Consider the following 16,413-nt stretch of genomic DNA (forward strand, 5'->3'; position numbering starts at 1 on the left):
AGAGGAAAAGGGGAAAGGAAAAGGAGAATAAGTGAAGGGACTTGGAGGGAGGGGGGAGGGATCCTAAAAAAAAAAAAAAAAAAAAAAAAAAAAAAAAAGAGGGAGGGTTGCGCGTCACAAGGGGGGTCTGTAAATTAAATATCGGGGAGGGGGATCAGGGGGGTCAAGGGAAAAAAGTATAATCTGGGGATAATACGATGGCAGGAAATACAGAATTAGTAATTTTAACTGTAAATGTAAATGGGATGAACGATCCCATCAAACGGAGACGGATAGCAGATTGGATCAAAAAGCAGAACCCTACAATATGTTGTCTACAGGAAACACACTTAAAGCAGGGAGGTACATACAGAGTAAAGGTAAAAGGTTGGAACAGAGCTTATTATGCTTCAGGTAAAGCCAAAAAAGCAGGGGTAGCTATCCTTATCTCAGATCAAGCAAAAGCAGAAGTAGATCTCGTTAAAAAAGATAAGGAAGGAAACTATATCCTGCTGAAAGGTAGCATAAATAATGAAGCCATATCAATACTAAACATATATGCACCAAGTGGTATAGCATCTAACTTTCTAAAGGAAAAGTTAAGAGAACTGCAAGAAGAAATAGACAGTAAAACTATAATAGTGGGAGATCTCAACCTTGCACTCTCAGATTTAGACAAATCAAACCACAAAACAAACAAGAAAGAAATTAAAAAAGTAAATAGAACATTAGAAAAACTAGGTATGATAGACCTTTGGAGAAAACTGAATGGCAATAGGAAGGAATATACTTTCTTCTCAGCAGTTCATGGATCCTATACAAAAATTGACCATATATTAGGACATAAAGATCTCAAAATTAAATGTAGGAAGGCAGAAATAATAAATGCCTTCTTCTCAGATCACAATGCAATAAAAGCTACATTCAGTAAAAAGTTAGGGGTAAATAGACCAAAAAGTAATTGGAAACTGAATAATCTCATCTTAAAGAATGACTGGGTGAAAGAACAAATTATAGAAACAATTAACAATTTCACCCAAGATAATGATAATGATGAGACATCATATCAAAATCTTTGGGATGCAGCTAAAGCAGTAATAAGGGGAAATTTTATATCTTTAGAGGCTTATTTGAAGAAAATTGAGAAAGAGAAGATTAACGAATTGGGCTTACAAATTAAAAGGCTAGAAAAAGACCAAATTATAAACCCCCAACCAAAAATTAAACTCGAAATACAAAAATTAAAAGGAGAAATCAATAAAATTGAAAGTAAAAAAACTATTGAATTAATAAATAAAACCAAGAGTTGGTTTTATGAAAAAGCCAATAAAATAGATAAACCTTTGGTAAATTTGATCAAAAAAAAGAAAGAGGAAAATCAAATTGATAGTCTTACAAATGAAAAGGGGGATCTTTCCACCAATGAAGAGGAAATTAGAGAAATAATGAGTTACTTTGCCCAACTTTATGCCAATAAATTTGATAACTTAAGTGAAATGGATGACTTTCTCCAAAAATATAGGCTCCCTAGATTAACAGAGGAGGAGATAAATTGCTTAAATAGTCCCATTTCAGAAAAAGAAATAGAACAAGCTATTAATCAACTCCCCAGGAAAAAATCCCCAGGGCCAGATGGATTCACATGTGAATTCTACCAAACATTTAAAGAACAATTAGCCCCAATGTTATATAAATTATTTGAAAAAATAGGGGATGAAGGAGTCCTACCAAACTCCTTTTATGACACAGACATGGTACTGATACCTAAACCTGGTAGATCGAAAACTGAGAAAGAAAATTATAGACCAATCTCCTTAATGAATATTGATGCTAAAATCTTAAATAAGATATTAGCAAAAAGACTTCAGAAAATCATCTCCAAGATAATACACTATGATCAAGTAGGATTTATTCCAGGAATGCAGGGCTGGTTTAATATTAGGAAAACTATTAATATAATTGACCATATTAATAATCAAATTAATAAGAACCATATGATCATCTCAATAGATGCAGAAAAAGCATTTGACAAAATCCAACATCCATTCCTACTAAAAACTCTTGAGAGTATAGGAATAAATGGATTATTCCTTAGAATAATCAGGAGTATATATTTAAGACCGTCAGTAAGCATAATATGCAATAGAAATAAACTGCAACCTTTCCCAGTAAGATCAGGAGTGAAACAAGGTTGCCCACTATCACCATTACTATTCAATATAGTACTAGAAACGCTAGCCTCGGCAATAAGAGCCGAGAAAGAGATTCAAGGAATTAGAGTAGGAAATGAGGAAATCAAACTATCACTTTTTGCAGATGACATGATGGTATACTTAGAGAACCCCAAAGACTCTGCTAAAAAGCTACTAGAAATAATTCAAAATTTCAGCAAAGTGGCAGGATACAAAATAAATCCACATAAATCCTCGGCATTTTTATATATCACTAACAAAATGCAACAGCAAGAGATACAAAGAGAAATTCCATTCCAAACAAATGTTGAGAGTATAAAATATTTGGGAATCCATCTACCAAAGAAAAGTCAGGAATTATATGAGAAAAATTACAAAACACTTGCCACAAAAATAAAATCAGATTTAAATAATTGGAAAGACATTCAGTGCTCTTGGATAGGCCGAGCGAATATAATAAAGATGACAATACTCCCCAAACTCATCTATTTATTTAGTGCTATACCAATCAGACTCCCAAGAAACTATTTTAATGACCTAGAAAAAATAACAACAAAATTCATATGGAAGAATAAAAGGTCAAGAATTGCAAGGGAACTAATGAAAAAAAACTCAGAGGAAGGTGGTCTAAGTGTACCTGATCTAAAGCTATATTATATAGCAGCAGTCACCAAAACCATTTGGTATTGGCTAAGAAATAGACCGGTAGATCAGTGGAACAGATTAGATACAAAGGACAAAAAAGGGTACATCTATAGCAATCTAATCTTTGACAAACCCAAAGATTCCAACATTAGGGATAAAAATTCATTATTCGGAAAAAACTGTTGGGAAAACTGGAAATTAGTATGGCAGAAATTAGATATGGATCCACACTTAACACCATATACCAAGATAAGATCAAAATGGGTCCATGATTTAGGCATAAAGAGGGAGATAATAAATAGATTGGAGGAACAGAGGATAATCTACCTCTCAGACTTGTGGAGGAGGAAGGAATTTATGACCAGAGGAGAACTAGAGATCATTATTGATCACAAAATAGAAGATTTTGATTACATCAAACTAAAAAGTTTCTGTACAAATAATACTAATGCAAACAAGATTAGAAGGGAAATAACAAATTGGGAAAATATTTTTAAAAACAAAGGTTCTGACAAAGGTCTCATTTCCAAAATATATAGAGAACTGACCCAAATTTATAAGAAACCGAACCATTCTCCAATTGATAAATGGTCAAAGGATATGAACAGACAATTCTCAGAGGAAGAAATTGAAACTATATCCACTCACATGAAAGAGTGTTCCAAATCACTACTGATCAGAGAAATTCAAATTAAGACCACTCTGAGATACCACTACACACCTGTCAGATTGGCTAAGATGACAGGAACAAATAATGACAAATGTTGGAGGGGATGTGGGGAAACTGGGACACTAATACATTGCTGGTGGAGTTGTGAAAGAATCCAGCCATTCTGGAGAGCAATCTGGAATTATGCCCAAAAAGTTATCAAACTGTGCATACCCTTTGACCCAGCAGCGCTACTACTGGGATTATATCCCAAAGAAATACTAAAGAGCGGAAAGAGACATATATGTGCCAAAATGTTTGTGGCAGCTCTTTTTGTTGTAGCTAGAAACTGGAGGATGAATGGATGTCCATCAGTTGGAGAATGGTTGGGTAAATTGTGGTATATGAAGGTTATGGAATATTATTGCTCGGTAAGAAATGACCAGCAGGAGGAATATAGAGAGGCCTGGAGAGACTTAAATCAACTGATGCTGAGTGAAATGAGCAGAACCAGAAGATCACTGTACACTTCAACAACAATGCTGTATGAGGATGTATTCTGATGGAAGTGGAAATCTTCAACATAAAGAAGATCCAACTCACTTCCAGTTGATCAATGATGGACAGAGGTAGCTGCACCCAGAGAAGAAACACTGGGAGGGGAATGAAAATTGTTAGCACTAATATCTGTCTGCTCAGGTTGCATGTACCTTCGGAATCTAATGTTTATTGTGCAACAAGAAAGTGATATTCGCACACATGTATTGTACCTAGACTATATTGTAACACATGTAAAATGTATGGTATTGCCTGTCGTCGGGGGGAGGGAATAGAGGGAGGGGGGGTAAATTGGAAAAATGAATACAAGGGATAATATTATAAAATATATATATATATATATATATATATATATATATATATAATAAAAAAAATAAAAAAAAAAAAGAATATCACAAATTATCTCAAAAATAACATGGAATTTAAAATATTTCTGCTTTTTAAAAGTACACTGTAAATAAATATATATATATATATATATATATATATGTATATGTATATATGTATATATATGTATGTATATATAATATACAAAAATATATAAAAAGCTAATTTTGCTCACATTGTTATCATTGGTGCTAAATGTACAAATTAGCTTTTATTTTCTATTAACATCTAAAAAGATTGAAATATATTTTCATTGTTTGCTTAGCCTTTTTAGATGTTAATAGAAAATTGAACACATTGAGGAAAAAAGCTTTAAAACTCTTCTGAAATCTAAAGCTGCAAATTAATTGTTATCTTTATGCTATTTTTTCTGTAATTTAGATACAATATTCCTTATAGTTTTAATTTTGGGATTCCTTTAAGAAGGAGAATGATGAATTCTTTCAATGCCTGTTCTTCTGTCTGGTTTATGCTTTGTAATAGAAGGAAAATGTCTGTTTGTAAAGTTAATTTAAGTCACTAAGGAAAGCTGAAATTTTATTTTGTTTTCACAGCCACTGAACTATGAGAAAAAGAAGTCGTACACTCTCAACATAGAAGGAGCAAATACACATCTTGATTTCCGATTTTCTCACCTGGGCCCATTTAAAGATGTTACTATGCTGAAAATCATTGTGGGAGATGTTGATGAACCACCACTCTTTTCGATGCCTTCTTATGTTATGGATGTCCATGAAAATGAGAAGATTGGAACAGTGGTTGGCACAGTAGCTGCTCAAGATCCAGACAGTGCCAGTAGTTTAGTAAGGTATAGTCAAAGGCAATGGCTTTTAATTATTTAAATGTATATTAGACACCTACAGAATGGTGGCTTCCTCTACTTTATTTCCATTAAATATGAATGCTGTAATAGCATTTAAGTACACTTACTTTGTGATTTATATAGAAAGGTATTTAAAAAAAATTAATTATTATTATTCCTGTGGTGTTGGGTTTGAAGAAGAAAAATAGACTTCTATATATACACATAATATATATGTGTGTGCAGATATATATATATATATATGTGCATGTATATATGGATTGAGGAGAATAATTGAATAATTTGGCCTTTACTAAAAGGGCTGATAAGAAAGGAGAGGAAAATATAATCATGAAGGTACATTTTCATTATGAAATGTATCCCAAACTTCAATCTGAGAAGAGGAGAGAGAACAACAAAGGACACCTAGGTCTTTTCACTTATACATGATAAGTAAACTATAGATATTTTAAAACCTTAGTAATATTTCCATAGTCAGAATACATTTGCTGTTTCCAATAAATAATCCTGAGGAACCCCTCTGATGAATTATTACATACAAAAAAGTCAGATTACTTTTCTGAAGTGCCGTTGTCCAACCTACAAATTTTATTTCTGGAACCATATATTATTATCAAGAAATGGATATAAGTATAATTATCCTAGCTATGTTTCCAAAATCACACTATTACACCATCATCGAAAATAATGGCCTCTGAAAAATGAATTTCATAGATTAGGAACCAAGTTTTTGTTATTTATTTTTTTTTAGGAAAGGAAGTTATTAGGTTTATATTTATTATTTTTGTTTCTAAGAGATCAAAGATCTTATAAAATGTTATACATTTGTTATACATTTTCCCTTCTAAGGAAAAGAAATCATTGTTGTTTCTTAAGTTACATTATTATTTCAATAACTGATAAGTAGAGTAGATTTTTTCAATCAGTAAATTTATAAATTTTAGTGAATACTTTTGTGCTCAGCACTTTGGAGAATACAGAATTGGAAAAAAGAGTTCTATAAGGTTACAGAAATATATCATATACAAAACATATATAAAACAATATATAATATAAAACAATATGATTCAGGTACCTCAGTGGAGGCAGCTAGTCAGCACAGTGGATAGAGTGTCAGACTTAGAAAGAGGAAAATACATTAAAATATAGTCTTAGTCACTTTTTACTTGTGTGACTTTGGACAAAGCACTTAACCCTGTTTGTTTCAGTTTTCTCTTCTGTAAAAATGAGCTAGAATAAGAAATGACAAAGCACTTCAATTTCTCTATGAAGAAAACTCCAAATGAAGTCACAAAATCAAACATGATTAAAAAAACTGAACAACAACAATAATGTAATTACTACCTAGATTTCATAATGCAGACTATCAGGGTTGCAAGATTTCAAAAATTATTAAAAGACAGAATAGTCATAAAAGGATTCTTGGAGAATATATGATGTGATCTAAGCTCTAAAGGATAAATAGGATTTTGATGCACAGGAAAAAAAAAAGAGATGCTATTCTAGATATTGAATCATGAGCAGAGAAGCAAAAAAAAAAAAATAAAGTAATATTGTATATAAAGAAACCCAGTTACTGGCTATAAACTGAGTAGTAAAATGAGTAGAATTTTACTCATTTTATAGGGCCAAATTACTGAGTGTTGGGAAAGCCAAGGACTTATTAAAGTAGGAAATAGGGAGCCACTGAAAGGTTCTATGTAGGTCAGGTACATAGTTAAGAGTAACTTTCAAGAAAGATTGATTTAGCAGCAATATGCAGAATGGATAAAAGTTAGGGAGAAATATAAGACAGAGAAGTCAATAAGGAAGCAATTATAGTTTTCCAAGTATAAGTATTTAGGGTCAAGGTTTAAAGGAAATAGAAAATAGTGTAGGGACTTGAGATGCATTGTAAAAGAAAAATCAATAGACCTTGGGAACTAATTATATATGAATTATACCTCTTAGGAACTATAGAATTTTACAACTAAGCAAACTGAGAAAGGACAACCCTAGTCAAGTCCCTTTCTCTCAAGTGCCAGAACTCGGCCAAAGCCCATATTCCCTGACTGAGAAATTTGCTCTTCTTGTAACAAGCAATGATGAAGAATAGAAATAAGGTAAAGCTGTCTAAGAACTATATCTGTCACAGTTGGAGAGTTTGTCTTCCAAAGTGTTACCATAGTAAATCTTGTTTAGAAAAATGTGGTTGACTAAAATTCTATATCAATTAAAGATCCCCAATCAAATAAATGTTTGTAAAACAAAATTCTTCCTCAAATTATTGAATGAATAAAAAAATAACAAAAATAAGTGGGAGACCAAAAAACTTAAAGGTAAAGAGGGATAAAAATATCAAACCAATTCAAAAAATGTTATTTTATATCTATATAAAATTATGTTTATGTATTTCTTTAAAACTATGTATTGATATTCTTTGTATTTAAGGAATAAAGCCATAATTTTTAGAAAAGGTTAAAGGAGATAAGAGTCAGTCTTGAGTTAAGAGGAAACTTATCTCACTTAAGTGAACCAACTCAAAATAATTTAGTGAAACATTTTTACTCTGAAAACTCAATTATTTCATCAAATTTTGTTGCTACTGTTCATTATAGGGTAGACACAAGAATTATCAGAATTCAAGCAGCTCTAGGCAAAATAGAGAAGTTTTTAAGAGCTGGCTCCTACACCATGTCAGCTCGAGTACCTTTGTCTATAAAGTGGGAATGTTGTCCCATCTGATCTCTAAAGTCATTTATATTTCTAAGTCTATGCTCTTATTTACTATGGATTCTTTTCTACTTCAGACTGTAGCATAGTAGAATTCTGGAATCATCCCATAGAACTGCTTCTCTTACAGGATCTCAAATGTTCAAAATCTGCTCTGGAACTCAGTATTTCTCTCCACTTCTCTCATTTTTACTTATTATACTTGGCTTTTTGATGTTATAATGAGTTTGCATCTATTAATCTTTTCCTATTATGCTTCTAAACATAATTTGTATCCCACCATCTAATTTAATTTATATTTACAACAGCTCATCTCTTATCACTCTTTCCTTGTTAAATTCCAAACATGAGAAATACCTTTTATCTGATTTCTACATTCATATGATATCTAATACTGTTAGAGAAATCTATACTCTGTATTCACTGATTATATTTAAAAGTTACTTTTGCAAAATAAATTATTTTATTCACTTTTACTATTATTATCATTCAATAATTTTCCAAACATCTTGTTCAGCTAATCTTATTTCTGCCTATTTTATTATCAACAGAATAATATTCAACTATTTCACTATGAAGATGACAACCAACCCAAATTTAACTCTAAAACTTTCCACTTCTTTATATTTTTACTTACCCACTTTTTATTTCCTTTTTGACCCATGATATTTCTTTTGAAATTATTTATTTATTTTTACATTCTTTAATTTTTATAGTGTACCAAATTATCTCCCACTATCCCAAGCCCTGTTCCATCATTGAAAAGGCAAATAATATTATAGGAATTATACATGTAAAATCATGCCAAACATATTTCCATTTTAGCTATATATAAAAAAGCTAGAAAAATAAAGAGAGAAAAGTATACCTCAAATTGGTACTCAAGAGTCCATCAATTCTCTCTCTGGAGATGGACAGCATTTTTTATCATGTCCTTTAAAATTGACTTAGATGATCATATTGATCAGAATAGTTAAATCTTTTACAATTGATCATTAATATAATATTATTGTAACTATGCACAATGACCTCCCAGTTCTTCTCATTTAGTATTTCATTTCTTTTTCTCTTACTATGTTAATGTTGTCTCCCTCAAAAAAAATTCCTTATCATTGCTTAGAGCATTATAATACTACATCACAATCATAGATCATATACTATTCAGCCTTTGCCCAATTGATTGTAAAACAATTAAAAAGCAGCCTCTCTATTTTCAATTCTTTCCCATAACAAAGAACTAAGTGCCCTTGCTTTATCTGAGTACATGATTACTACCTCTGCCATTTTTATTTCAGATGAATATTAGCTTTTTCTCCAGTCCTTTAATTCTGTGTATGTATTTGTATTTCAAGTGTGTCTCTTGTAAACAACCTACTACTTGATTCTGATTTGTAATCATTCTGCTCTCTGCTTCCATTTTATGGATAAGCTCATTCCATTCATATTAACAATATTGATTACTCAATGTATATTTCACTAAATCCCAATATTATGTTTCTTCCTGTCTCTCTTTCATTCTGTCACTGCTCAAAAGTCTACTTTGCTTGTAATCAATGACTTCTTTAATCCATTATTTGTGTCCAAATATTTGGAATTTTTGTGTTTGTAGTAAACTACCCTTTCACTCTCTTACTGGGCTGATCAGCAAGAGTAAGACACATTGTACCCTGTGCTGACATAATGATGACATTTTGGTTCTCTTCAAGTATAAAGTAAACCATTTTACTCTCTAAATCTAAAATATAATAGTAGTGCCCTTAGAACTTTTTGAAAGTATGTCTAGTATCATTATCACTTCATAATTTTTGGGTAGTCTAATAATTTTTATTTTTTCATATCATTGTTTCTATTGAAATATTTTACATTTTATTCAATATTATATTTATTGTATTTGTTTTATTGTTTTTTAATGTGTCTTAGAGTCTTTACTTTTCCCTTTCCCAATTCTAATTTTTAAGTTATTTACTTCAGTGATATTTTTTGTACTTCTTTTTTCCATTTGGTCAAATCTGTTTTTTCTTTCTTTCTTTCTTTTTCTTTTTAGATTTTTATTTATATTTTAATATATTTGGTTTTTTAAGAAATTCTTTTCTTTGGTAAAAATTCTGTACCTCCTTTACCATTAGGTCAATTCTATTTTTCTTTCTTCCTCTTTTTTTTTTTTTTTTTTTTTTTTGTTGTTGTTGTTGTTGTTGTGTTAATTTCTTCAGTATTTTTTCCTGCCTCTTTTACCAAGGTCTTAAATTTTTTCTTGCATCACTCTCATTTTTTTGCTTACTCATATATCACTATTTTTAAACTCTTCTAGGGATTTTTGGGGGTCTTAAGTCTAATTATGTTTCTTTTAGATTTTATTTGTCAGTTTTACATTTTTGTTTTCAATTTATGTCTTTGTTTTCTCTGCCATCATAATAGTTTTTTATGGTCAAATGTGTTTTTATTGTTTGCTCATTTTTCTAGTCTATTTTTTAATTTAAATTTATGTTAAAGTTGAACTTTCTTCCCCTAAGTTTTGGGGGCATTTTTATGTTGCTGTTTTAGGAAGTAATTCTGAGGCTCTTTGACTTTTCAGTCTTTCCAAGGTTGTATGATCCTGGCAGAAGTCTGGTTACTACTACCATTTCTACACTCTGATGTTAACACAGGAAGGGCTTTGTTCTCCTGAATCTGCATAGATTGAGCTTTAGTATTTTGACTAGAGCCCTTGTTCCTTTGTGACCAATCCCAGAACTCTTAGCATATAGGAACTACAATCCAAAACTGCATATAAATAATAGAGTTGTTAATCAGTTCCAGGTATACCCAGCATCATTAATGGGTCCTCTGAGCAATTAGCAATTAGCTAACTCTCTTATTATCTCTGGGCTCCAAAGATGTTGTTATTTCTGCCCTGAGAGTATGTGTGTGGGCTCCAGACAGATTTTTTTTCTTTTGTTTTATTATAGCTTTTTATTTACCAGATATATGCATGGGTAATTTTACAGCATTGACAATTGCCAAACTTTTATTCTAATTTTCCCCTCCTTCTCCCCACCCCCCTCCCCCAGATGGCAGGTTGACCAATACATGTTAAATATGTTAAAGTATAAATTAAATACACTATATACATGTCCAAACAGTTATTTTGCTGTACAAAAAGAATTAGACTTTGAAATAGTGTAAAATTAGCTTGTGAAGGAAATCAAAAATGCAGGTGGACAAAAATAGAAGGAATGGGAATTCTATGTAGTAGTTCATAGTCATCTCTCATAGTTCTTTCCCTGGGTGTAGCTGGTTCAATTCATTACTGCTCTACTGGAACTGATTTGGTTCATCTCATTGTTGAAGATGACCATGTCCATCAGAATTGATCTTGTTGAATTACTGTTGTTGTTGTTGAAATATATAATGATCTGTTGGTCCTGCTCATTTCACTCAACATCAGTTCATGTGAGTCTCTCTAGGCCTTTCTGAAATCGTCCTGTTGGTCATTTCTTATAGAACAATATTCCATAATATTCATATACCACAATTTATTCATCCATTCTCCAATTGATGGGCATCCACTCAGTTTCCAGTTTCTGGCCACTACAAAGAGGGCTGCCACAAACATCCAGGTCCCTTTCCCTTCTTTAAAATCTCTTTGGGATATAAGACAATACTGCTGTATCAAAGAGTATGCAAAGTTTGATCATTTTTTGAGCATAGTACCAAATTGCTCTCCAGAATGGCTGGATATAGTTTGTGGCAGCTCTTTTTGTTGTAGCTAGAAACTGGAAGATGAATGGATGTCCATCAGTTGGAGAATGGTTGGGTAAATTGTGGTATATGAAGGTTATGGAATATTATTGCTCGGTAAGAAATGACCAGCAGGAGGAATATAGAGAGGCCTGGAGAGACTTAAATCAACTGATGCTGAGTGAAATGAGCAGAACCAGAAGATCACTGTACACTTCAACAACAATACTGTATGAGGATGTATTCTGATGGAAGTGGAAATCTTCAACATAAAGAAGATCCAACTCACTTCCAGTTGATCAATGATGGACAGAGGTAGCTACACCCAGAGAAGAAACACTGGGAGGGGAATGAAAATTGTTAGCATTAATATCTGTCTGCCCAGGTTGCATATACCTTCGGATTCTAATGTTTATTGTGCAACAAGAAAATGATATTCGCACACATGTATTGTACCTAGACTATATTGTAATACATGTAAAATGTATGGTATTGCCTGTCGTCGGGGGGAGGGAATAGAGGGAGGGGGGGTAATTTGGAAAAATGAATACAAGGGATAATATTATAAAATATATATATATATATATATATATATATAATAATTAAAAAAAAAAAAAAAAAGAATGGCTGGATATATTCACAATTCCACCAACAATGTATCAGTGTCCCTATTTTCCCACATCCCCTTCCAACATTGCACATTATCTTTCCCTGTCATTCTAGGTAATCTGACAAGTGTGTAGCGATATCTCAGAGTTGTCTTCATTTGCATTTCTCTGATTAATAATGACTTGGAACATCTTTTTATATGGCTAGAAATAGTTTCAATTTATTCGTCTGAGAATTGTCTGTTCATTTATCAATTGGAGAATGGCTTGATTTCTTATAAATTAGAGTCAATTCTCTATATGTTTTGGAAATGAGATCTTTATCAGAACCTTTGACTGTAAAAATGTTTTCCCAGTTTATTGCTTCCCTTCTAATCTTATCTGCATTAGTTTTGTTTCTACAAAAACTCTTCAATTTGATATCATCAAAATTTTCTATTTTGTGATCAATAATGATTTCTAGTTCTTCTTTGGTCATAAATTCCTTCCTTTTCCACAGGTCTGAGAGATAAACTATCCTGTGTTCCTCTAATTTATTTATAATCTCATTCTTTATGTCTAGGTCATGAACCCATTTTGACCTTAACTTGGTGTATGGTGTTAAGTGTGAGTCAGTGCCTAGTTTCTGCCATACTAATTTCCAATTTTCTCAGCAATTTTTGTCAAACATTGTGTTCTTATCCCAAAAGCTGGAGTCTTTGGGTTTCTCAAATACTAGATTATTAAAGTTATTGATTATTTTGTCCTTTAACCCTAACCTATTCCATTGATCAACTTGTCTATTTCTTAGCCAATACCAAATGATTTTGATAAACACTGCTTTATAATATAATTTTAGATCTGGTACAGCTAGGCCACCTTCAATTGATTTTTTTTTTCATCAATTCCCTTGAAATTCTTGACCTGTTGTTTTTCCATGTGAACTTTGTTGTTATTTATTCTAGGTCATTAAAATAGTTTTTTGGGAGTCTGGTATAGTGCTAAATAAATACAGTTTAGGTAGTATTGTCATCTTTATTATATTTGCTCGCCCTATCCAAGAGCATTTAATATTTTTCCAGTTGGTTAGATCAGACTTAATTTATGTGGAAAGTGTTTTGTAGTTTTGTTCATATAGTTTCTGATTTTCCCTTGGCAGATAGATTCCTAAATATTTTATACTATCCGTAGTTACTTTAAATGGAATTTCTCTTTGTAACTCTGTTGGATTTTGTTAGTGATATATAAGAATGCTGATGATTTATGTGGTTTTATTTTGTATCCTTCAACTTTGCTAAAGGTGTGGATTATTTCTAATAGCTTTTTAGTAGAATCTCTGGGGTTCTCTAAGTATTCCATCATATCATCAGCAAAGAGTGATAATTTGGTTTCCTCATTATCTACTCTAATCCTTTTAATCTCTTTCTTAACTCTTATTGCCAAAGTTAGCATTTCTAATACAATATTGAATAGTAATGGTGATAGTGGTCAATCTTGTTTCACTCCTGATCTTATTGCAGTTCATCCCCATTATATATGATGCTTATTGGTTTTAAATAGACGCTACTGACTATTTCAAGGAAAAGTCCATTTATTCCTATACTCTCAAGTGTTTTTAATAGGAATGAATGTTGGATTTTATCAAATGCTTTTTCTGTATCTATTGAGATGATCATATATGGTTTTTGTTAATTTTGTTATTAATATGGCCAATTATACTGATAATTTTCCTAATATTGAACTATCCCTGCATTCCTAGTATAAATCCTACTTGATCATGGTGTATTATCCTGGGAATGATTTTCTGTAGTCCAGACAGATTTCTAGCCTGGTTCCACAGATCTATGGTGACCTTTTACGTTTCCTTAGGCAAGAAAAATATCTTGACACTTATTTGTTGTTGGCTCTGATGGTCTAAAATTTTATTTATTTTTATAGTTGTTTGGAGAGCAAGGTTCACAGAGTTCAGTTGGGTAGCTATCCAAAATCCATCATTTTAGTTCTGCCTAACCCAGTACTGGAAGAAGCCATCCACCTCTACCTTTGATTCCATGTCTCCTACTTTCTCTATTAACTTATTTATACATTATTTTATTTCCTGATATATCTGGAATTGGATGTAGAAATGTTTTCATCAGGGCTTCTTAAACAATTTTCTCTCACAACCCCTATTCACCTGATTTTTTTTATGTGACACCCAGATTTATAGGAATATAAAATAGATATTCAAATCAATTGATTTTTTAACAGCTCATAAGCTTGTGACAGAACATTCAGTTACATAATCCTATTTGGGGTTGTGGCCCACAGTTTAAGAAGTTTTGATCTAATCATAAGAAATCACACACACACACTTATACACACACACACACACACACACACACACACACACACACACACACACACATTTCTCTTTCTGAATCCTCATCATTTCTAGCCAGGAAGTAAAAAACAACTCAAAATAGCTTATAGAGCAACATTACAGACAGAGGTTATACTTTCAGTTAGATTGAAGATTTTCTGTCTGCAAACCTGATTCCTACTTATCTTTCCAGTCTTCTAACTAAGCACTTCTCTATATTTATTCTATACTCTTGCCAAAATAAGCTATTTATTTATTTTTTTTTTTGCTGAATAGCCTTACCTTTTAGGCTCCAAGTTTCCTTGCTTATCATATTTTTTCTGCTTGGAATATGCCTCACCCTTCTTTCCCCTTATATATCTGCTGAAATTCCTAAAAATCTTGTTTAATGTCACCTCTTCCATGAAACTTTCCATCATATCCCAAATTGGCACTCATCTTTTTCTTCTCTTAACCTCCAAGAATTTATTTTATTTTATGATGTATAACATGTTTTATTATAATCACTTTAAATATATCTATTTCCCCTATTAGGATCTAAGTTAACTGTGATACTATATATCACCCTCATATCCATGATTTCAAACTTTTGGCTTAGCAAATAGTAATTGCTAATTAAAATGCTTCAGAATGAATTTCATCTCCCTCCATTTGCTTGCTAATGGGTTTTTTTTACCTGCCTCCAACCCCTATTGCAACCAATATGCTGTTTCCTAGCTGTCCATTGTTATGGTTCAAACATGTTTTCCCTCTTATGGTACCTCTCACCTCTTGTCTTTTTTTCATCAAAATCTATCTGTTCCTGCCCAATTCTTTTAGAACTTTACTAATTCCCTAACTTATGTAACATTGAAAATATATACAGGCAAAATTATTAACGACTAATAACAGAGTTGCTAAATAAATTCTAGACATAAGATCAAATAATTTAATTCAAAGGCACTTATTTCTATTAATGAATATATTCCAGGCACTGTCACTAGCTGGTGGGTTAGATAAATGGTACACAACACTGACCTTCAAATTATACTTAATGCTATATGTTACTATATAATACTATAGTGTTAAATCCAAAGATAAAAAAATATTATGAAAATGGGTCATTCTGGGGGACATATATATCTAAAACAAATGAATCTTAGTATAATTTTTTGTAAATGAAGGAGTATTCTATCAGGTTGATTTTAGCTAAGTCCCATGAAACCATTATTTACCTCAGAAATGACTGATGCCATAAAACGAGTAAATGTGCATTGTTTTTCTTTAGTTCTTAAAAAAACAAACAACAACAAACATAAAAACAAACAGACTATACAAGTATGCTAAATTCTATGGGGACTTCATTCAAGTTGAATGAATCTATAGGTATCTTTTCATTATAATTATACACAATATTTATTCTTACTTTTAATATCAATGTGTCTTTCCTACAGAAGAGCTCTATCTATCTATCTATCTATCTATCTATAAAACAAAAATAAAACCAGATTAAAAAAATAAAAAAAAGATTTTGTTGAAGAGATATACCTTTCAATGCATCCTGAAATGTAATTAAGTCTAGATTTGTAGAATTGGTAGAGTTCTAAATCGTTGAAGCATTTGTAGAAAATTCCCTGACTCTAGCATTTTATAAATAATTTCTGGAAATCATTAACTGGAATGTTTAGCTTGCAAAGAGGACACTCAAGAAAAAAAAATATATATATGTATATATATATATATATATATATATAAGAATTTTATTTTGTCTATATTAATTTTAAATGGAATTTCTCTTGCTGTTTCTTGCTGATGAGTTTTGT

At 31.5% G+C, this 16,413-nt stretch overlaps 1 protein-coding gene across 9 annotated transcripts in view; it reads left to right on the plus strand.

Moving 5' to 3' along the window:
- The window catches only part of CDH18 (cadherin 18), an 860,832-nt gene that overhangs the window by 719,156 nt on the left and 125,263 nt on the right, over window positions 1-16,413 (plus strand). For all 9 annotated transcript variants that reach the window (XM_074279089.1, XM_074279095.1, XM_074279088.1 and 6 more), the window contains one exon: window positions 4,965-5,218. In XM_074279089.1, coding sequence (XP_074135190.1) covers window positions 4,965-5,218 — 254 coding nt within the window. The remainder of the gene's footprint in view (window positions 1-4,964; window positions 5,219-16,413) is intronic.

Source organism: Sminthopsis crassicaudata, chromosome 1 (assembly GCF_048593235.1).
Source record: "Sminthopsis crassicaudata isolate SCR6 chromosome 1, ASM4859323v1, whole genome shotgun sequence".
Classification (NCBI taxonomy): Eukaryota; Metazoa; Chordata; class Mammalia; order Dasyuromorphia; family Dasyuridae; genus Sminthopsis; species Sminthopsis crassicaudata.